Source organism: Phyllosticta citribraziliensis (genome assembly GCF_038025025.1).
Source record: "Phyllosticta citribraziliensis strain CPC 17464 chromosome Unknown J3D65scaffold_5, whole genome shotgun sequence".
In the NCBI taxonomy this organism is placed as follows: domain Eukaryota; kingdom Fungi; phylum Ascomycota; class Dothideomycetes; order Botryosphaeriales; family Phyllostictaceae; genus Phyllosticta; species Phyllosticta citribraziliensis.
In genome coordinates this window covers 64,032-86,478 of record NW_027117342.1, presented here as the reverse complement: position 1 = coordinate 86,478, position 22,447 = coordinate 64,032, and the positions used below count along the sequence as shown (strand labels likewise).

Here is a 22,447-nt window from a genome sequence, read left to right as displayed (position 1 = left end):
TGGCTGCGCGAACAGTGGCGGTGTAGGTCTGCAGGTAGTCGAGACCAGGGCGTTGCTTGTGGCTTGCCAAGGACAGTCGCGTTCGCAGCGTCATGCTCAACTCGACTGGCGAGCAGCTCAAGCGCTCACTTCTCTCAGTGGAGACTGCGCGCGAGACCTATAGGTATATGGTCAAGCACTACGCCTACAAAGGCCCAACTCAGATGGCCATTGTGGTGGAAGAGATCGTGCAGGACGCACCTCGTGATGTAGGCCTTAAAGAGTGCGTCGAGGACCGGGGCAGTCATGGCCGCTAAGCGATGGGCAAAGCGCGCAGATGGGGGATGAAAGAGGCATTGGTCAGCAGAGATGAATGATGTATGTCGTCCTCGCGCGTCTTGAGAACCGCACATGGGTGGTGAGTAGTGGATGGGATGCAGAAACGCGTTTGGTCGGCAGGTCAGGTGAAAGGTTCGCCCGGTGACATTTACTTTATGAGATTTGGCAGTATGGAATGGCGATTCCGAGGGGGAGTTGTGTTCTAATGTTCGAAGACGGTCGTCAGGCAGCGCCGTATCATTCTGGCACTCATCGTCGCTGCTGGATGGTGGCTCATTGTGTTGCACAGTTAAGAAGAGTGGAGGGCGCAGGAGATGGCTCATGAAGATGCGCGGAGTTCGATGGAACGAACAGGCCAAAATCCTGGGGATCCCCTGATAGTGACCGTCAACAGCATCTCCCAAGCCAATGGATCCTTTCAAAATCGACTGAACATTGTCGGTACAGGACCGACGGCGCTGAGGGAGCTGATTGTGACGAGGGTGCAATTGGACGAGAAGATGGGCTCGGGTCCGGTTGAGAAGGGTGAGTTGGAGGCATATGCCGAGCGGGGGTGCTTCCCGCCAGTGAGATGTGCTTCCCGCCAGCGAGATGTGCTTCCTGCTAGCGAGATGTGCTGGCCATCCTCCACCGCTGCTTTGACGACCGAGAAGTCTCCATCTACAACATGAGCCGCATCGAGGGTCCTCCTTGATATCCGTGCTCGTTGTCATGGGTCCAGCGGTGTCGCGACGATGACGCCACTGTGTGAAGCTTTGTCCTCCTTGTCCGCAATCTCGTGTCCCGATGGTTGCTCAAGGTCCCATTCTTGCTCCGCTCGCTCTTGCATTTGCAAACCTTGTCGTGAATGCTGACGCGCTCGGCCGCCGCTTGATGCAAAGGCAGTCTTGGGCGGTCCAAGCACAATGTCTTTAAGGGGCGCTGCGATGTGAAAGTTCTTGGGGGCTGGACGCACTGGGCGAGACTCTCGACCCGCATCGGGCGGCACTGCATGCTGTCGGTCGGCACTGCATGCTGTCGGTCGGCACTGCATGCTGTCGATCGGCACTCCAGAAGGAGATGTGGGTGTCGACGCCGTAAAGGAGTCTCCGTTGCTGTTTGGTTTTGCCTGGTCATAGGGGTTACTGGTCAAACGCCCGTTTGTAGAAGGGTAGGAAGAGGATACGCGAGGAGGCGCACCGCTGACTGCGTCTCATGTGTCGCCGCCGACGCTGTTGTTGCGCCGCGACGCGCCGCTCGCGTCGAGCTACGTACCTGAGGAGGATCAGGGAAGATGACAGCAGCGCTCTTCTCTGAGGCCAGCTCGTCGGCATCCTTGGCGATTTCACTGTTGTCGTCATATTTGGCCTCATCTTCAAAGAAGAAGAGGAGGAGGAGGAGGAGGACTCGTCATGCTCTTGCTCTTGGATCTGTTTCGCGGTGGCCGCCCACGCTTAGAGCCGCCGTGACCTGGCCCCGAGGCGGAGTGTAATTCACTGTCGTGGCGAATCTCATTCGCGAAATGCGAAGGGCAGTCATTCCTTTTGCACAGAATGGCCACCGGTAACCGCAGAATGCAGGCCAAAAACGACGGCCGAAGAAGCGCCCTCCTGCTCGTAGTTGCCGGGGTGGTGGCGATTTCGAAGCTGCGGACAATGCTCCTGCAATCGACACTTCTCGCAAGAGCAGTGCGATGGCTTGGTGGATTGCTGTGAGGCTCCCCCCGCCGAGGATTCCGTCCGATTGCTGTTGTTTTCTGTTGTCCCAAACAAGGTGGCGGCGAAAGTTGCGGGCCGAGTTCTTGAAAAGATAGGTAGGTCTGCGTCGAGGAGTGGCTGTTTGTGGCATTCCTGGGCGCAGCGGAGTCGGTGGAAGCGTTTGTGGCGTCGAGCACTGCTTTTGTGTGGTTGGTGTGGTAGGAGGAGAGATGGGAGCTGCTGCCGCCGGCGGCCAAGTACTTCCGAATTGAAAGGTCCATATATCTTGGGCAGCAATTTACGGACGCTACCAACACCATCTCTTTCTCCCACGGCACGTCGATCAACGGAACATGATCCATGTCGCTCGCCGACGGGAGTCGATGCGCGGGCCGCTCAAAGACCGAACGCGGATTGACAGGAACGGCCGGTGCAAAAGAGGATGACTGGATGGATGGATGAATTATGGATGGTCGAAGGATGTAGACTGGGCCAGCATCGTTGCGGTGCGGTGGGTGGTGTCGTGGGTGGCGGGACGAGCGACGGGACCCCGGGGCGACTCGACCAATTCATTACCTGCATGTACCAACTAGCCTGGAACCTCCTCCTGCCAATCATCCCATCATGGCACTGTTCCAATCTTCCCACACCTTATTCTTCCGCGCGGCCAGCTCCTCTTCCACCTTCGCATTCAAATCCTTAATTTGATTTCCAACCTCCAATTGCTGCTCCAGAGCTTTCCCCAAAACGTGGTCGCGCGTCCGGATCGCCGCCTCGATTCCGCGCATGGCGTCTCCAATCTCCTGCTTGCGCCTCGCAAGGCCCGCAAGCGCCTGGTCGTAGGCGCGAATCTCGGCCGTGCCCCAACTCTCGAGCTTGGCCTTGTGGAGAGCGTGGCGCGAAGCCTTGGCTCGCTCTTTCGCTACGTCATTGATGGCGACGTAATCCTCGCGAAACCTCTTTTCTTGGTCCATCTCTTGCAGCAACCTGTCGGCCTCTTGCTTGCTGCCGTCGAGCATCTTCTTCAAGCCCCCATCGCTCAGTTGTGAACGAATCGGTACAACGTCCCGAATCACGTCCTCGATCTTCTCCCGCAGTTTTTGTTGAAGTCTAAAGAGGGACGCATCGTCGAGGGAACCTATTTCCGAATTCGAGGCGAGTAATTCCTGCATTTCTTGATGCGGCGTCTGTTCATAGTCCAGGGGCCCCAATGGCTCGGTTTGTGTTGAAGGCGACCTGAACTCCGCTACCGCCCTTTCCAGAGTGACCTTCCACAAGGCTGCGTCGATGGACTCCAGGGGGAAAGAGTCATTGCTATACCAATGATTCATGGCAGCAGCAGCGACAGTGTAAGGACCGCAGTCATCAGAGTTGAGTTGCGGTGCGGCGGTCGGCATCGTGGAAAAACGCCATTCCTTGTCCGCGCACAATCGCGTCCCAAGTTCCACCAGAGCATCATTGACGTCTGGGGAAACAACGCCTTTGGTGTCGCGCAAGTCGATAAACTTGCCCGTGCCGCTTTGTAAATCCAAAGTGGCGAGACCCCAGTGGTTCCCGTTTTTCAAAACAGGGAGGGCTGCTTCTGTGTCATGTTTGCCAATCGTGAGCGTTCCAAAAGAAAAGTCTCTTCTTCTATCAAGATTGAGGGTCGAACTGTCCAGAATTCTGCAGGAGGCTGGGGCAAAAATTTTGAGAGCATCGTGAATGAATGGAGCCGAAGTCCACTCAGTTTCCATCGACTTTTCAGTGGTCCTGCTGCCCTCACTACCGGTCGCATAAACTGTTTCTTGAGACTCCTCGGCCTGGTCGTCCAAGATGTTACTACTGTTCAACGTTAGATTCCCTATCATCTCTGATGTGTATGCTCTTACTCCAAGTGTGGGACCTCGTCGGGGATTTCGTCAGTTGCGTCGCGGCCTCTTTCGGGAGAAGGAGTGCTTGGGGATTGTCTCGGTTGAGGTGTTCTAGGACGATCGCTTTTGGGTGGGGATCTCGTGCGCGTACGTGGATTTGACAGAGGCTGGCAGCAGATGAGTATCCAGATATGTTGAGTTTTCACTTCTACTTACCGCATTCCCCAGCCGCGTAGCCGTTGGCTTTTTTGAGTATGTGATGATGTTGGTTGTGGAGCTTCTTGCTCTTACGCGTTTGCCAGGAGAAAATAGGTCCGAATCCATTGCGGTGTCCGCCTGCTTGCGTTTTTCACCTCGAGGCTGCTGCGCAACAGCAGTGGTACGGGTCATTTTGCGGGCATTCCCTGCATTGGGCTCGTCGTTGTCGATGTCGACACCTGTGGGTCGCGCCAACTTGCTTCGGAGAGTCTGCGTGTCTCAGAAGTTAGTTTCATGAACACAATATTGAACCTGGACGCGGAAAGCACTTGCGCTTGGGTTTCTTCTAGCCTCTGTCGCCGGCGGCGCGGACTTGCGAGCAGCAAGGCCATCGTCGCCTTGCGCCTCTATCTGGAGGGCCCTTCCCTTCGTAGGCCTCTTTCGATTATCCTTTCGCAACGGCACGTCTGTTTCGAGCCCTTGGGCCTGCAGCCGCTCCAATGTGACGGTGAGAATCTTTAGGCTGAACGGGTGGTTTGGGGGCCATTTGAAGACATGGTGCCAAGTAGCTTGAATCTGCCGGTGAATTTCATCCATTTCCAGCGAGCCATGTTCTACCCAGGACACAAGCTGGCGCAGGAAAGTTCGCGAATTGTAGGCAGCGCTGTCGAAGTGTTGGAGAAAAACGGACCTGCCTAGGCCCCATTTCGACGCTGCCAGCTGGTTGGCGAGCTTGGGATACGGGTGAGAATGAGTCGAAGAGATGCCGTCCTCGGAGAGTTGCTCGTCGTCATGTCCATCGTCATTTCCGTCGTCATTTCCGTCGTCATTTCCGTCGTCAGTCCCACTATCGCCTTGGCTGTTACCGTCGTCGCCGTCGCCGTCGCCGCCGTCGTCGTCGTCGTCGTCGCTGCGCGGGTCTCCAACCGATGGTTCGACGTCGCTGTCCAAGGATTGGCGGGCGGATGGGTACCTGCGCGTTATGGCCATTCTCAGTTGGACGACATGCAAGAAGAGCTGTGGATGGAAAGGATGGATGTTGCGACGACGGGAGTCGAGACGTGAGCGGGGACGGGAGGGACTCGACGGAATGCTGTTGCCGGCGGGATTGGCACCTCAGGCACCCACGGCGATTTGCCGGCAACCGAAACCTTACGTAATGTATGCCGCCGGCGCCCCGGTTACCCCCCAGGTAACCGAGGTACCGAGTGTGGGGACTTGGGACTTGGGGAACAACCAAAGCCATCCATGTGCTGCGTCCTCCCCACCGCAGAAGAATCCATCCTAAGTTACATGTTCTTTGACGCCTGTTCGGTCGCCTCAAGCCATGAATGAATCAAATCGAATCTGATCACGCATCGGAGGTGTGACGTCATCGCTCACCAACCACACCCAGGCATCACGGCATCCGACCAATACCCATACGAGCACGTATGTACTGTTGAATTGAAGGACAGCCGAAGGAACAAGCACAGAAACAAAATGCCAATGAGCTGAGGGATGGATTGAATGTACTTTGTTTAAGAAACCCCCCAACCACCATTAGCCCCCCGCCGACCGACCGCGGCCGTGTCTCTAACCTGACCCACCGACCGGAACGCCCTCCTCACAAATTCTCCCTCTCCCTCTCTCATCTGCTGTACATTCCCTCCCTCTCAATCACCGCCCGACCCCAAGGAGAAGAGGTGCAGGTGATGTGCCGCCGCCAGTCCCAGCGTCGATGTTGTTGGTGTTGGTGTTGGTGTGGCGGAAGAGCCGGCGGCGTACATTGCGACTAGTCTGAGGCTCTAGCTCGTCTGCTCCGACTTCGAGCAGTGGACACTTCCTGTGGATGGGTGTTGGCATTAATGGAGCCGATGCTTCATTTTCGAGCAGTGGACGCTTCTTGCGAATCGGTGTTGGCGTTGATGGAGCTAGTAGCCATGCTCGGAGCTCTGCCTCGTCTGCCTTGACCTCGAGCAGCAGTGGACGCTTCTTGCACACAGGGGGCGGCAATGATGGAGCCCGACATGCTTGTTGCTTCCGGGGAGTCTTTGGTGCCGATTTCGTCGTTGCCGATAAACATTCCTGCCCCTCTAGGTCCAGCCAAGAGATTGGCGAGGTCGGAGGAGAACTCGGGACAGGAGTTGGAGAAGAGAGAGGCCGACAAGAAGGAGGAGCAGGACGAGGACGAAGATGAGGAGGAGAAGAAGAAGAAGCGGCTAGAGGAGAAGCCAGGGGAGAAGGAGAAGGAGAAGAAGAAGAAGAAGCCAGAGGAGAGTTCGGGGGAGAAGGAGAAGCGGACGAAGAAGAAGACGGTTCTGCGGCAACATCATTCATTTCTTTGGTGGTGGACGTTGTGGTATTTTGGACATTGGTCGGTGGTGGACACGTAGTGAAGAAACCAGCCAGGCAGTCATCTTTATCCCAAGCTTCTCATAGCATGTCTCTTCCCAAGACACTAGTCGTCGCGTCAAGAAATGAGGTGGCTGAGGATGCAATTAGTCAATAAACTGAAAAGGCTGCTTGGTGGCAGCAGAGCAAACGGGCCCGCGGGCAAACGACGTCTAGTCCATCTCTTCGTCCACCAGCCCACGCACACTGCCAAAGTTTCGCCGACACCTTGTTTCACCTCCCGCCCGCAGTCCTGCCATCCCATATGATCTAGAGAAGAAAATGGAGGTGATGATGTTGATCCCCAGCCGGCTGCTTGCTCTGGTAATTATCCCGCAAAGCACTGGCAGGTCCAGCAAGCAATGATGGAGAATGGTCTCTCGGCACGTCCCTCCCGCTCACAATCTCATCTGGAACACTAGAAGAGGGGTGTTGCGCGCGGGTGAAAATATCATGGAGTTCGATCGGTGGGTCTATGAGACGTGACCGAGGCTTTGCAGGTAGCCGCGGGGCGTGTAGAATTGAGCCTTCTCACGTCGTCTGGACTCACTTCAGGACCACTATACTCCACATGTGGGAAAAGGAGCCCGATGATTTATCCAATGCCGCTTGGGATTGCTGTTCTGTGTGTTGCGAACGCTGCCCTGCCCTGCCGTACTCTGACTGGCAGGCACAGAGCATTCCTTGTCGTTTTCTGTGCGCCCGTCGGCCCGCCGGTACCCTCGGGCTGCCGCTGGCTGCAGGGACAGTGGTTCGCTGCAAAGCATGCATTTCAGCCGCTCTCCGTACCGCGATCGTCTTGGAGCGTGCCCTGCGAGATGCGCGGAGGTGTGGATTGATCCAGGTCCATCTCGTCTGTGCTGCTGCTGAATCCTTTTATGGAGAGACGTCCATGGGCTAGGGAGAAAGCGCACGATCTATGGAAGGTGAATTCTGCATGTAGAGAAAGACTTGCATCGCGGTCTTTTGCTGGTTCTGTTGCCCTCGCCCGTTCCAACGCCAGACGAAACCAGCGTGGCGACCATGACGACAACGCTGAAGTTCGGTAGGTAGATGCGCAGCTGCTTCAACAATTGGCTCCCGTCTGCCCACGGTTTCTTTGAGGACGAATGCAAGTTGTGCTGTGATGTGGGAGACAAAAGCAATTGGTTGGTTGGTTGGCTGCTTTTTTGCGCAGGGCCTACCGCCGACTGTTTCTCGCGGGTCATTCTTCGACGCCGCAGCCGCAGCCGAGTGTGCCAAAGAGAGGGGAAGAGGCAATTGATTGGGTAGCTAGATACGCGGCGCAATCGGACATGACTTGGTGATACACAAGATCTGCGAAACTAGAAGACTTGGTCGTACGGAGCAGGGCCGAGCCAAGGAACTGTTGTCCGTGTCGGCCCACCAGGCACACGGGTCCGAGCTGTCCAGCGCTTTGGCCGCCGGAAGAAGCCTGTCAGGTCCCGTCCGCAAGAGCGTCGCGAGCTCGCGGGTTGGTGTCGATGGTGCCAGGACCTTTGAGGCGTAAGCTGCGGCTGTCAACAGTCGGTCTGCTCGAGAAGAAACGCGTTCCGAGCTGTTGCAGGCGTGTGGGGACAGGATTGCCAAGGCGCATTCGCGTCGCGGTCGGTCATGGTCGTCGTCCGTGTCAGTTGTCGCAGTGGGTCTTCAGACAGGCGGAGAGGAGGCGGAGCGCAGTCTCGGGTGGGTAGTAAAAAGCACCGACCTCACGACAGGGGCGACAACCGAACACCTGGCCACCTGCAGGCAGGCAGCTGATGCGATGCGACGCTCAGAAACCCCGGAATCTTTCTCCCACCACGAAACCCCCCGCCAGCCTCACCCGGATTCTTGCACGTCTCCATCTTCTTTGTCAACCACAGTGCGACCGTCGAATGGCACCGCCCATGTTTGATTCTGAAGAGTACGGCGGCGGGTTTTGATGGTCAATCCGCGCAGACCGTCCCAAATGCTGGATCCTGGCTAATACACTACATAGCATCACCCCAGGTCCTTGAAGAACCCTCTTCCGCATATATGCAACCCATATTTTCACATGTCCCACCACACTTTTGTCCTTTCTGCTCTCCTAAATCTGGTATTGTGGTGGTGATTTGAAACGAGCTGTGGAGATGATTGTGGTTTGCGCTGCGCCGGCGATACACGGCCTGACGGTTGAGGGTGGCGAAAAATGGTTGGCGACGCGTACGAAAGGAGTGTTTAGCCTGGGACCTTCGGCGATCAAACTACCTTGAAGCGTTAGCCCAAATCGACGCCAAGTCAGGGATGTGGGGAGTAAGCACTGCCCACCGGTACATACCTTGATCTCGGTTGTCAAATCCTCGACCTCTTCTGGGGCGGTCCTCCTCTCTCATGTTCTAGGTATTGTCCGAGGGCGCTTGCTAGAGTCTGCAGATGGTCTATCGAGGCGACCCTGGAAACGGTCTCCTCTTTCTGCTGGAGATGCTGCATTTCCTGGCGAAGAACGAGCTTCTGCTCCTCCAGGTGCGCTTCAGCCTCCGTCTTGGCGAGGCTCTTGACTCTGACGTCGTCGTTGGCTGTGCGGACGGCTTCTGCCACGCCGTCGAGCTCCAGTTTGTTGTGCGCGGCGATCTGGCGCAGAGCCTCGATGGCCGCCGATTGCTGGGCGATCCTTTCAACCTCGACCTGAGCCTTTTGGAGGTTGGTTGCCTCCTTGTCGGTTGCAGCAGCTGTGTCCTTCGCCTTGATGAGGTCTTGGGTGGTGGAGCTGATCAAACCTTCGGTGGTGTCGTGCTGCTGACGGGCCTGGCGCACGCGGGCTCTTGCTTTGGTAACGTCCTGTAGCAAGCTCGTCAAGACCGCCGGGTTGACGTCGTCATGACAGGTTGGTGGAGGATGCATCGCAAGTTTCGGCGTTGTCTGGAGGTAGTGTCTACAAGCATCAACGAGGTCAGCAAGAGAGACATTTGCGACGGGCCTGGGGGACACGACACGACCTTTCTTCCACTTCTGGCTTCGCGGGGGCGAGGGTCGCGATGGGCGCGAGCGGATGGAGCAAAGTGAGAGTTGGAGATGGGCAGCCAGACGGGAAGGTGCATATTCTTGCCGCACCAAGACGCTTCTCCTCTCATCCATTCTCCATCTGCTCCAAAAGAGACGGGACCGCCCGCACAGTCGAAGCCATCGATACTGGCTAACGCTTTAGGGCATTTTGTCGGCTGGCGTGTGTTGTGGTGGGTCGGGGGAGGGTTTGCCAGCCGGCTCGTGTGGAGAGAATCCCAAATATGGGGCCAAGGAGCGCACGAGGCGGAGCGTCGTGACTATCGGTTGAGATGGACAGGGCGAGACGGGGGATGGTGTTGTGGGTGTGGGTGTGGCACGGTAGGTAGCGCTGCGCGACGAGACGCGAAACCGGCGCGTCGCGTGTTACCTACCTTACCCCACCCACAACACCATCTATTCTCCTTTGCCTCCAGAGACCCAAACACTTCTCCATCCACCCACTCCACTGCTGACCTTGACCGACCGCCCAACACACGCACGCCCCAGCCATTTCATCAACTCCGGCCCGTATTCGCTCGCCCATCGACAGCACAAGGCGGAAATGCGTGAGAATATCAAGAACAAGGGCCCGGAGTCAGCACAAACGTGAGCCGCGCAGGTTCTACACACCTTTCCTTTGCATCCACCTTCGCCCGGTCCACATGACTGACAGATCTTGCAGGTGCGCGAAGTAGCCCCGGGAAAAACATCTACGTTGGCAGGCGTCGGCGATCGAGGCGCTCCAGGATACCACTGAGATGTACATGGTGCAATGGACGGAACATGCCAACCTCTGCGCCATACACGCCAAGCGCGTCACCTTGACGCAAAAAGACATCCAACTGGCGCGGCGCATCCGCAGGGTCTGGGGCAAATAGGCGTCGTCGTCGCAAAAGCTGTGACGCTGGCAGAGAAATTCGACCTTGAGGCGTAGACACGGCCGGGAACACAGAAAAGCCCTTGTTTGCCTCGATTCAAAGAAGGAGGCACATGCCGAGCGGGGGTGCTTCCTGCTAGCGAGATCGCCAGCGAAAAGGCAAATCCCGCTGGCGAGAAGGCCATTCCCGCTAGCGAGTATGATTCCGTCCGCGCGCCGGCGTTCGCAGAGGAATCGCTCGCGACCTTGACTCAAATCGACTCGCCGCCCAGGGCTTGCATCTCGAGAAGCAAGCACCTTGACTTGCACCTGCGGCGTGCATAGGGTGCGGTCGTGTAGGTACTCTAAGGTCTTTGGCCCTCTGGAGACGTCTCGATGGGAAAATTGGACAGCAAGATGGGGCCGAGCCTCGACCTTTGCAAATCGCCTATCAATTGTCTGAGTTGATTCATCCACCCGCTGAACTCCAAGCGGCTCTCAGCCTGGACTTTAACTACGGAGTCCTCATTTACGTGGCTCCCGAGGCTGATTTGATGCAGCATATGTAGACTGCTGACAGGTGGGGGCCGCACGCAGCGGTAGCAAGTATCTCCAGCGGGGACGAATAGAATCAGGGCTTGTCGCCGACCTCAAGGGGAGGATGCAGCGCTACATGCAGTTCTTCCCGCGAGTTGTTTGATGGTTGGGCCCCGGCTAGGCTGGACTAAGGGCAAGAGAAAACGATCTGACCAACGACAGGCAGCGTCCTTGCCAGGCGCAGCCCCTTGCTCGACTTTGCTTCCAGTCCCTCCGGGAGCATTCGATTTCTCGAGGAGCTCCTAGTCTCAACACCCACCAACGGACTCTCTTCCGTTGAAATTGCCACACGTACTTGTTACTGCCGCTGTCATGAGCTCCATCATTGTGAATCACGCCAGGCCATGCGGCGCGTCGTCCTCGTCCGCATCAGCTCTTCCCAACCAACATTCTCCGACGTGGGCGAGACCACTGGAAACACTTCACGGTGGCCTTTTCATCGCGCAAAGCCAAGCACAGATTCTGACACGACCTTCAAGTCCTCGGCGAGCCGCTCAATCTCAGACTCAAGGTCCACTGCGAATCTTGAGCATTCGTCGCAAATGCCAACCTGCAAGTCCTCAGCGACCCGTTGAATCTCAGATCTAATCCACCGCTAACCTCGAGCTTTCATCACCAGAGACGGCTTTTCATTGTTCCCTTGCGTGTCAATACCACTTGTCACAGCCGTCTTGATATATCTCGCGCCCGCAACCCGTGCGCTCGCGCGTCATTCTCAAACCTCCGTCCTCTGGCACCCCTGGGCATCTTTCGCTCGCTGAATGTCCTTGCTCGCACAACCCACGACATGGATATCTTGATTCACTGTCACTGCACTTCATCCCTACCTCTACGGACTTGGTCTTGCTGATGCTTTGACAAGGCGCTTCAAGCCGCGAATGCTCGACAAGGCTTGACACCACCAACCGGCCGACCTCCACTTGCTCCTTTGATAACACGCTCGTCGTCGACTCGAGGCTTGCGGAGACCCGCGCACACCCCGAGGCGCAAACGATGCCGACGGCGACGAGGGCGCGACATTCTCCCAGTAGTTTATCCAACTCTAAACGCGCGGGGGACGCCAGACTCAACATACACCAGCACCAGACTCGAAACCGACCCATCAAGCGTCCTTGCTTTCGTCTTTCCTCCTTCCTGAGACCCCAATTCTCGCGTGTAATTCCTCACCTGTATGCTGATGCAACCAATAACCTCGAACAAGTACAGCGCAGACGGTGCCGCGGCGACGAGGGAGACGGACGCCACACAAGCGGCACACTCAATGCCGACGGCGACAGGGGCGCTGGGGCTGCCAAAACGTAAAACGGCTTGTTTGGTAGTTAGGATGAAGACATGAGAGCGGGGATACTCTACCCTCCTCAAATGCATACCTAACTTCCAAGATTTTCTCTTCATCCTGTCTGCGGCCTCAACTCCTTCCCGCAAGGTGATTAACGGCCGCGTCTTTTCTAACAGCGTCAAGCAATCCAAGTTGGCTGCATTTCAGAACTCCCAGAGCAACAAAGACGACAACCTTTCTGGCGGAGCCAACCAGATCGGCGGTAACATGTAGGGCTCTGTACAGACTGATCTCGAGGATAACGGCAGGCCTACCGCAGGAGACGTCAAGAGCGGCGACAAAGAAGCATCCAGTTGAGACCCAAGAGCGCGAGTCAGACAAACAAGCCCACAGCGTCACTAATGGTCTTCACGCCGTCCTACCCCTATCACCAGAATGAAGTAGACTTCTCTTTATAACGGCGCTCTTTTCACCCTTCCGGAGCTGTTTCGCGCGAGCAGATTCCGAACGTGGCTGGCCGCGAGTTGGATTCGACTCTCGAGCACAATAGAAAGAGATGGAAGGGGAGCAACTTGTACGTATTGTTTACTGTAAAGACTGTGGCGGAGTGCAAGGCACTACAAAGCAAAAGGCGCAAGGTGGACCCAAAAGGTAACGGTAGCCCGCGCTCAGCCAATTTTCATTCACCATCACCGATCCGAGCAATTGACGCACGCAGAAAGGTTGGACGTCTTGTGGTGGGGCGTCGGCCGATCGATCGTGCCCATGAGGGGGGAGATGGCCGCGCAGTTGGATGGTTTCGATCTGCGTCCTCGCCGCCAGCCAGCAGCTCCAGCGAGACCCACCGCGTGCGTACCTGAGCCCGCCCGACGGCGATGTTGGAATGCCTGAAAACCAAGTGGGCCCTTCTTCGCGGCCACCACGTGTCGCTGGATTGGGAGAGGCCTCGCGGCTGGAGGGCTCTTCAGAGGAGCTGCTGCTCGACGACGTTGCGATTGAGCGCTTTGAGCGGGGAGGGAATTTAAGAGATGAGTTAGAACGAGGCGATGCGCGACGACCGAAATTCTTCACCTCGGTGTCCTTGACCCTTCCACTTCCTCCCGTCGGCTCGCGCACCTGGCAGCTGCGCCAGGTCGTCGTGGATTTTCTTCTCGGCCGCTGCGGCCCGCTTCCACGGCCTCGTGGGTGCGGCAGTCTGTAGCGGCGGCGGCGGCGGCGGCGCCATCTTTGCTGATGGTGGTGGTGGTGGTAATGGTGCGGGATAGATTGAACCACAAATCAATGACGCAAAAGTCATGGATTCTGTTCTTCTTTCGAGTCCCTGTTGCTTATCCCTGATTGAGATTAGCCATGGGCATTTCTTTTTCTTTCTCGGTAGGTCATGATGGGGTGAATAACGCGGGATCCACTTACCGCAGGCGGCAGCGGCGGGCTAATGATCTGATTTTGTTCACTTGCATTGAAGATGGTGTTTAAGAGGGCTTCGAGGCGGCCTTAATTTTGTCCTCATCCTCGATCTTGTCTTTGTCCTTGGCCTTTGCGCTGACATTTTTTGAGGAAGGTGTGTGCTGCTTTTTTTTGGTGCTGCACCATGTGATCGCGACGCGAAAGCTTTCTACCACACATTGTGCTCGCAAAAGGCTTCTAAATCTTGTGTTGGTGCGGGTGTGGCGCTTGACGTGTTCGATGCGCACAAATTGCATGCCACAGATGGTGCATCTATGGCGGCGCGTCGACGCCGAGTGTCGCGCGGTGTCGAAGGCAGACATGCTTCTGTTGTCGAAGGCGCCAGCCGATTCAGATTCTCCTTGGACATTGGTGATGCTGAAGGAGGTCTGAGGCCGACGAAGGTGTGAAATCAAAGGTGTATTAATTGAGTAGGTGAGTCAGGTTATGAAATTATCTAGGATAACACCTATAGCAGCACCATACTAGACTATCTATAGACTAGTACCTTAGCTATCTAATAACTCTACTACCTACTAGAGACTCTATCCTCTATTACACCCCCTAAGGCTTAGTAGCTATAAGGTATAGGCAGTAAGTAGTAGCCTAAAATAGTAAAAATAAAGTAAATAAGTAAGGAAAAAGGTAGCTAAAAGGGGGGGGGGAGGGGGTATTAAAAATAAGTAATTCTCTATTACTATTAGAACTAATAATATCCCTTTTTATAAATTAAGTAAAGTTATTATTATATAGTTATTTAATTATCTAAATTAAGGGGGATAAGTCTAAGCTACTTAATAGAAGTAGTAAACTTATTAGGTTTAAGTACCTTAGTTAATCTATTAGCTATTATATCTACTATTAGTATATACTTAGTAGTAATATTACCTATAGTAATATACTTATAGATAAAGTAGTAAGTAATATTAAAGTATTTTATCTTATTAGAGTTATAGTTATTTAGACTAGTAAGCTTTAGTAAAGTAGTATTATTACTATAGATCTTTATTAGCTTAGCTAGTTTAATATTATTATTATTATTATAGGAGAGCTACTTTAGTAGCTTCTAAAGCTATATAGCCTCCTTAGCTATAGATAAAAGTACTATATATTTAGTATATATTATACTTATTACTACTACTATCTACTTAGTAGATTTATAGTTAATTACTCTACTAGCTACTATAAAGATATAGGTACTAGTAGAGTAGTAATTATAGTTATTACTATATAAGGTATTACTATATCTATAAAGGTTTAGCCTACTACTATTAGTAGAATTACTACTATTAAGCCTAATTATAAGGTTCTAATAACTATTTAGGTATTAAAGTAAATAAAGTATAAGATCTATATAGTAAGTACTAGGGTTATAAGAGAATTAGTATAGCTTATAAGTAGTATAGGTAATATCTAGATATATTATATTAGCTATATATCTAATAGAACTAATAATACTCTAGTATCTTACTATCCTCTTAAGATCTAGTTTACTATTATTAGGGATAAGTATTACCTTTACTAGTATAGGAGTAGGCTTAGTACCTATAATACTATACTTCTCTATAACTAATTTAATATATAGGTCCTATAAGATAAGTATAGTATTATTATAATAAATAAAGTATATACCTAAGTAGTACTTTAGTTTACCTAAGTTATATATATTATAATAGGAGTAGATATCCTTCTTTATAGTATTAATACTACTATTAAGCTTTAGGTATAAGTATAATAAGTTATTAATATAGATAATTAAGTAGCTACTATATAGAGTCTTAAATATATAAGGATTAGCCTTAAGAGGCTTATATCTAAGTATTATTATATACTTAGTAAATTCTAACTACTAAAGGAGAGGTACTTACTTAAGGCTATATAAGGCCTTTACTAGTTTACTAACTATCTTATTTCTATACTTATTATACTCTTTATATCCTATAGGTATATAAATATAAATACTAGAATAGTCTATCTTTCTATTTAGAAATACTATAATAATATCATCTTAATAGATATACTAATTATTAATAATAGCTAAAGTAATAAGAATCTTTAATATAGCTATATAAATAGTTACTATATATATCTATAGGTAGTTAAGACTAGGGTACTACTTATTACTATATATAATAAGTTATACCTTAAATAAAGCTAGTAGTCTATCTATATCCCCTTTATAACTCTATACCTACTTAATAGGAAGAAGTACTATATTAGTTAGCTTATAGTACTTATACTAGGTTCTATTATAGTAGTACTAATTGATCTTAACTTTATAGGCCTCTATAAGCTTAGCTATAAGTATAGTAGTAGATCCTATAGGGATCTAGTATAGCTATTAGATACTAAGAGTAAGCTTAGTAAGCTTAGTAGTTATAGGGGATAGGTACTTTAGCTATATAGATAGCCTAAGTAATAGGACAACTCTTATACCTAAATTAGTACTATAAATATCTAGTTAGATTATTATATATAGTAGCTAAAAAGGGTTATTCTATAAGTTAAAACCTCTTTTTATACTACTTCTACTACTACTATACTAGCTACTTAGATCTAAATGCGTAATACGTCTTCTACTATATTAATAGCGCGTTAAGATCCTTCTATACCTAGAATCTAATCTCTAATCTAGTCTGCCTTAATAACTATAGAGTAATAAGAACTACCTATAAAACTTTAACTACTTACCTAGTAATTATAGAACCTCTTAGATACTAGCCTATAGTCCCTCTAGGATCTACTCCTTACTCTAACCTATTAGTTAATCTTTACCTTTATATAATAGTTTAATCCTCCTAAGATCTAGGCTAGTATAAGGAATCTAGCTAGTAGGGCTCTTCCTAGATACCCTATTACTTAGAGTTCTACTATTAAAGGCTAATAGACCCTCTCGCGCGCTATATAGGAGTTTATTAATAAGTATACTACTTAGGTTACTAGGATTAGTATACTAGTCTATAAGATTTAGTTATAAGGCTCTATCCTACTACCTATTATTATAGGCTTACTACCTAGTTCTTCTAGCTAATCCTAGACGATTATAGGCTAGATACTAGTACTAATAAGCTAATCTATAGATACTATATATTTTATAGCTAGTATTATAAGCGCGCTACCTATACTAGTACCTATATCTTTAACCCCTACTACTCCTTAATATATTATAATACTATATATATTAACTCTAATCTACCCTTTAATACTATAAGTACCCTTAGTATAATAGTCTTCCTAGAGTATAATTAAGGAGTATAGTATAATTGCCCTCTATAGGTTTAGTCTATATAGATCTACTAGTTATAAAGATAGTATATAATAACTAGGTACTATAGTAACTAAGTAACTATAATAGTAGTTACTATACTAGATCCTAGGCCCTAATATAGATATAACGCGCCTACTATTACCTGCCTAGGAATCTACTAGTCCTTTAATACCTAGCCACGCCTAATAATAACTATTTAATACTCCCTCCTTTAATATATCCCTTAGATATTTATCTTCTCTATATATACCTTCTAATTATTTTTACTACTCCTATATATTAAGCTATAAATCCTACTCTATAGATCTAAACCTATACTAACTAGGCTATTATAGAGCCTTTTATTTCCCTAACTATTATAATATAAGTAGTAATAACCTCTCTTTAGATTTATATAGTAGATCCCTTAATATAATTATCTAGTATAATACTAACTACCTAGATACTTAATTTCCCTTACTAAAACCTTCTAAGTTACTATAATATAACTAATATAAGCTACTTTCTATACTCCTACCCCCTAGAGCGCCTAAATACTATCCTACTAGCTAATTAAGTATAGGTTCTTAATACTACTAGAGAGTTATAATATCTAGGGCTAGTAGATCTAGTAAAGGATCTAGAGGTAGTAGATAGGGTAATATAGAGGACCTACTACCTTTTATAGGGGCCTAAGCCTAGTACCTTAAAACTAACCTTAGCGCCTAGGATATAGCTATTACTAACCTTAATATATAGTTAGGTAACTAATCTAAGCTACTAGGTTAGTAGGGAATAAGGCTTACTATAATTAATACTAGTATAAGTAAAATTAATATATAATTAGGTAAATTATTTAAATCCCTAGAGAGTTACTAGTAAATCTAATATAATACTATCTATAAAGCCTAAGCTAATTAGGACAGCCTAAGAGCTATAATCTAGTAGGTAGATTATAAAAGAAAGGCTAAGAGACGCCTATATAATACTAGTCTATAGACTACTCTAGATCTAGATTAGTAGTTTCCTCCTTATTACTAGTAGTAGCTACTAGTACTAAAGTTTAGCCTTAAGGAGGTTAGATTCTTTAACCTATACCTCCTAGAAGCTAAATTTAAGCCTAGTAATATTATAATTAAAGGAACCTAGACCTACTACTAGGATATTAAGTAATTTATTAAAGCTATAGATATATCCTTATAATATATTCTAGTATAAGTAGTCTATAAAAACTTAGGGTAATACCTTAAGGGTCGCGCTACTAAATAGTATATCTAATAATTAATAAAGACCTACTAGGATACACTCCTAGATAGTAATAGTATTAATAACTAGGTATAAGTACTATAGGAGTAATAGGGATTACTAGTCTATAAAGCTATAAGGTAGCTAGATAAAATAAAGTTTAATAAATATAGCGTACGCAATAATATCCTAATAGCGGATTTTATATTAGATTATATCTATTATAGTAAGGTATCTAGCCTTACTAGGGTATATAGCTAATTAATATAGGCTTAAAATAAGATAGAGGTATAATACTATATACTTATCCTATACCTATAGGCTAATACTACTATAGAAGAATTTATCTAGGATATTAAGTTATACTAGTATATATAGCGCGAGCTATATAATAAGGTATATCTATAAGTAAGTAAGTAACCTTTTACGCGTAATACTAATTAGTAAGGATTCTTATAAAATCCCTACTATAATACTAATAACTCCTATTAAGGGGGCTAGGGTTATATAAGTAATACTATAGCTAAGAAGTAGATTATATACCCTAAGAAGAAGGCCCTACCTGCTCTACCTAAGCGTACTAGAAATACTACTAATTTAAAATCCTAATACTAGAACTAGAAGGGTAAGGGCCTAGCTAAGGTATAGCCTAATTACTATACTAGTAGCTTAGATAGTAGTAATAGTAAAGAAGATAAAGGAGATGTATTAGATAGTAGCCTAGATAAAGGTAATAAAGTATTAGTAGATAATAATACTATAGAAGAAGATATAGCTTATTACTATTATAAGGATTTTATACTTTTTATTAACCTTACCCTATTAGGCCTATTAGCTGGTACTAGTAATAAGACCCTAAATAATACTTAACTAGTCTTACTATATAGATACTAGCTCTATCTAATATATTTTATATTATATAATAAACTATTTACGTATTTAAAGGACCATCCTAAGATGAATTAATAGTAGATAGAGTAGATAGGTAGTAGAGTAGGTATAAGGCCTATAAGGCCTATAAGGATACTAAGGTATAGGGTTAGCTAAACCTTAGTTATATAGTAGTATGCGCGCCTAAGTAAGCTATAGGCTAAGTTAGCTATAGCTCTATATCCTCCCTACTACTCTACCTTATAATTATTAATTATTAGCTAATTAACTCACCTTACTTAGTACTAATTTACTACTTTATAATATTATTATAAGGTTACTTTATTATCTCTTTAAGTAAGAGCCTAGGTTTCTATCCTAGCTAAAGACTTAAGCTAATAACTCTTCTTTTACTCTATTAGATAGGTTTAGATTAAAACTACTATATATATATATAACGCACAAAATCTAGCCACTATATAATACTAACTAGATAAGTTACTAAAATAAGATATAGTACTATAAGCAGTATAGATAGCTATACCTACTAATATTATAGCTTCTAAGGAGTAAGTTATAATTAGTATAGAGGATCTTAACTTAATAAAGAATATAATTAATAAGGTTAGGGGCATTAAGAACATGATAACTACTAATAGCTAGAATAATAAGTACTAGGTAGTTCTTAATTAGCTTATTACTAACTACTATAGTAAAGATAAGTATTACTATTAGTATAAAACTAAAGTTAAGGCGCTCTAGAATAAACTAATAGCCCTCTAAAATAAGTATAATAAGTATAAGGCTTAGTAGCCTAATAACCTATATATAATAATTAATAACCTTTATAACTAGCTAGCTATAAGCTAGGATAATACTAAAGCCCTCTATAATAAGGCTGCTATTTACTCTACTACTAGTAGCTCCTACTCTAAGCCCTAAGTCTATAACCCTAATAAGTTTAATACTAACCTAGATAAGTATAAAGACTAGTATAGTAAACTTAATACTAAGCTCTATCTTAATATACTTACCTAGGATAATAATACTAAAGTTATAGCCTATATCTTATTCTACCTCTCTACTAAAGTAGGCAAGGCCTTTACTAGGTACTAGAAGGACAGTATTATTACTATTATATCCTTTAAGCTAAAGTATAAGCTTAACTCTATATATAGTATTAAGAATAAATAGGGCAATACTATTACTAAGCTTAGCACTCTTATATAAAGTATAACCCTATTAAAGGAGTTCCTTATTAAGTTCTAGTCTCTTATTATAGCTACTAGCTAGGACAATATAACTATAAAGGAAAGCCTATTAGTTAAGCTCTTATAAAGTAACTACTACCTTATACTTACTTAATATAACAACTCCCTTAATAATATAGTCTTATTCCTTATAGAGACTACTAATACTTAGGCTGCCTATAACTATACCTTTAGTACTAAGACCTATAAGGATAGAGATAATAATATATATACTAGTAGATATACTTCTTATAGAGGACGTAGTAGATATAGAGGATTCTATAGTAGCTAAGGTAGTAGTACTACTAGTACTAATACTACCTATATAGATAATAAAGATATAGATAATAAGGATAAGGATATTACTAGTAAGTATAATATATCTATAGTAAAGTGCTATAACTATAATAAGTTAGGCTATATCTCCTATAATTACCTAGATAAGACTAAGGAAAAGGTCTAGTATATTTATATTATTAATACTAACTTAGAAAATAAGTAGCCTCACTTAAAGTTATAGAGTAGGGCATATAAGATAATAGTTTAGATAAGAATAGATTAAGTAGTAATAAACTCTCTTTATCCTATTCTTATATTATCTATATATATATTATAGGATAAGCTATCCCTCTTTAAGTACTAGTAGATACTAGTTATAGAGGGCGCATATATATTAATACTTTATTAGTAAATTATCTCTACTAGTATAGCATATATAAGTAGCCTCTAGAAAAGCCTTATATTATAATAGGCTTTACTAGAAAAGACTACTACTAACTCATACACTAATTAAACTTCTACTTAAGGGTAGGACTATATTATAACCTTTCTATACTATTTATAATCATGCCGCTTAGTAAGGATTATAATATATATATTAGCTAGGAGTACTAAAAGTAGTATAGCTTTATAATTAATATAGGAGCTGGCATCTTAGAGATTTAATAACTAGTAAATATAAATATAGGATTACTCTATAAAAATAGTAAACTATAGATAATACCTAAGATCTTAAAGAGGATTCTACTAGTAGAATCTAACTAATTAAATAATAAAGAAGCTTACTAACTAATTCTACTAGTAGAATTAGGCTAATTAGAGAGCAAGATGCTATGCTAGTTAGTTCTACTAGTAGAATTAGGTAAAGGTGAAATTCCCCTAATAGGAACTAATACTAGGCGTACTTATAGTAAAGAATTAATTACTATAATAATCTAATATAAGGCCCTACTACCGTCTCTATATAAGATATAGGTAAAGTAGGATAGTACTAAAGATATTACTCCTATCTTATAGACTATATATAAGAAGATAGTTAAGAAGTATAGCCTAAAGGCCTATAGTACTATGTTTATACTTATAGATAAAGATAAAGGATCTAAGATAATAGTCTACTACCTTATTAATACTAACTACCCTAAAGCTATTAACTAGGTATAAGGAGTAAACTATATTAGCTAGAAGGACCTTAATCTTTAGTAGGATAAGTACTCTAAGGAGGCTATAGACCTAAAAACTAAGGTACTAAAAGAGTATTATAACTTACTTAAGGTATTTTCTAAGGAAGCTTCTAATAAGCTACTACCCTCTTACCCTAGCCTAGACTTTAAGATTAAATTAAGTAGTAATACTAGTAGTATTAGGTATGGCTAACTATTATATATATCTAAGATGATGGCTAGTAAGGTAAAATAGTATATCTAAGAGAATAAAGCTAAAGATTTTATTAAAAAGAGCTACTTATCTATCTTATCCCCTATCCTATTAGTCTATAAACCTAGAGGAGGAGTATAATTCTATATAGACTACTAGTAGCTTAATAATATAATAAAGAAGGATAGGCACGCTATCCTATTAATTAATAAAACTATTACCCTTATCTAGGGAGCTAAATATCTTATAAAAGTAGATATTAGATAAGCTTTTAACTATATCCTAGTAGATAAAGATTTATATAATCTTATAACATTCTAAATAAAGTTTAGTGCGTATTATTATAAAGTGATGCCCTTTAGTATAGCTAATAGGCCTATAGTCTAGTAGTATCTTATTAACTAATACCTTATAGAGTTTCTAAATAAGTTCTATATAGTATATCTTAATAATATACTAATCTATAGTAAGACACTTAATAAGTACTAGTAATATATCTATAAAGTATTAAAATACCTATACGACTAGGGTTTATAAGTAGATATTAATAAGTATAATTTCTATATATAAGAAATAAAGT

The 22,447-nt window shown here is 45.6% G+C and overlaps 6 protein-coding genes across 6 annotated transcripts; 1 reads left to right on the top strand and 5 right to left on the bottom strand.

Moving 5' to 3' along the window:
- Nucleotides 1-48: 48 nt before the first annotated feature.
- J3D65DRAFT_312232 (uncharacterized protein) lies at nucleotides 49-1,316 on the bottom strand. The gene has a single exon (XM_066795282.1). The coding sequence runs from the start codon at nucleotides 1,029-1,031 to the stop codon at nucleotides 135-137; it is 897 nt and encodes a 298-aa protein (XP_066655741.1). The 5' UTR covers nucleotides 1,032-1,316; the 3' UTR covers nucleotides 49-134.
- On the bottom strand, nucleotides 1,317-2,482 carry J3D65DRAFT_312231 (uncharacterized protein). Its single transcript, XM_066795281.1, has 2 exons — nucleotides 1,498-2,482; nucleotides 1,317-1,426 (listed from the first exon to the last, which is right to left on the bottom strand). The coding sequence occupies exon 1, from the start codon at nucleotides 2,354-2,356 to the stop codon at nucleotides 1,673-1,675; it is 684 nt and encodes a 227-aa protein (XP_066655740.1). The 5' UTR covers nucleotides 2,357-2,482; the 3' UTR covers nucleotides 1,317-1,426; nucleotides 1,498-1,672.
- J3D65DRAFT_312129 (uncharacterized protein) lies at nucleotides 2,483-4,622 on the bottom strand. The gene is made up of 4 exons (XM_066795280.1): nucleotides 4,375-4,622; nucleotides 4,064-4,315; nucleotides 3,866-4,014; nucleotides 2,483-3,818 (listed from the first exon to the last, which is right to left on the bottom strand). The coding sequence occupies exons 1-4, from the start codon at nucleotides 4,435-4,437 to the stop codon at nucleotides 2,609-2,611; spliced, it is 1,674 nt and encodes a 557-aa protein (XP_066655739.1). The 5' UTR covers nucleotides 4,438-4,622; the 3' UTR covers nucleotides 2,483-2,608.
- Nucleotides 4,623-5,215: 593 nt separating this feature from the next.
- On the bottom strand, nucleotides 5,216-6,523 carry J3D65DRAFT_620830 (uncharacterized protein). Its single transcript, XM_066799893.1, has one exon. The coding sequence runs from the start codon at nucleotides 6,362-6,364 to the stop codon at nucleotides 5,705-5,707; it is 660 nt and encodes a 219-aa protein (XP_066655738.1). The 5' UTR covers nucleotides 6,365-6,523; the 3' UTR covers nucleotides 5,216-5,704.
- Nucleotides 6,524-8,423: 1,900 nt separating this feature from the next.
- Nucleotides 8,424-9,770, bottom strand: J3D65DRAFT_311828 (uncharacterized protein). The gene has a single exon (XM_066795279.1). It carries the CDS (start codon nucleotides 9,515-9,517, stop codon nucleotides 8,735-8,737), a length of 783 nt encoding a protein of 260 aa, XP_066655737.1. The 5' UTR covers nucleotides 9,518-9,770; the 3' UTR covers nucleotides 8,424-8,734.
- A 367-nt stretch (nucleotides 9,771-10,137) lies between these two features.
- On the top strand, nucleotides 10,138-10,302 carry J3D65DRAFT_551786 (histone-fold-containing protein; the record flags this gene model as incomplete). Its single annotated transcript, XM_066797056.1, has 1 exon — nucleotides 10,138-10,302. A coding segment is annotated over one exon (165 nt), but the record flags the coding sequence as incomplete, so codon positions are not given.
- Nucleotides 10,303-22,447: the final 12,145 nt, after the last annotated feature.

Excerpts from the sequence above, each read along its gene's own strand:
- J3D65DRAFT_312231 (XM_066795281.1), bottom strand. The coding sequence starts at position 2,356 with ATGGATCATGTTCCGTTGATCGACGTGCCGTGGGAGAAAGAGATGGTG.
- J3D65DRAFT_312129 (XM_066795280.1), bottom strand. The coding sequence starts at position 4,437 with ATGGCCTTGCTGCTCGCAAGTCCGCGCCGCCGGCGACAGAGGCTAGAA. Across the intron at positions 4,316-4,374 it reads TAGAAGAAACCCAAGCGCAA|ACTCTCCGAAGCAAGTTGGC; the intron begins GTGCTTTCCGCG and ends TGAGACACGCAG. Across the intron at positions 3,819-3,865 it reads GACGAGGTCCCACACTTGGA|TAGTAACATCTTGGACGACC; the intron begins GTAAGAGCATAC and ends AACGTTGAACAG.
- J3D65DRAFT_312232 (XM_066795282.1), bottom strand. The coding sequence starts at position 1,031 with ATGACAACGAGCACGGATATCAAGGAGGACCCTCGATGCGGCTCATGT.
- J3D65DRAFT_620830 (XM_066799893.1), bottom strand. The coding sequence starts at position 6,364 with ATGAATGATGTTGCCGCAGAACCGTCTTCTTCTTCGTCCGCTTCTCCT.
- J3D65DRAFT_311828 (XM_066795279.1), bottom strand. The coding sequence starts at position 9,517 with ATGGATGAGAGGAGAAGCGTCTTGGTGCGGCAAGAATATGCACCTTCC.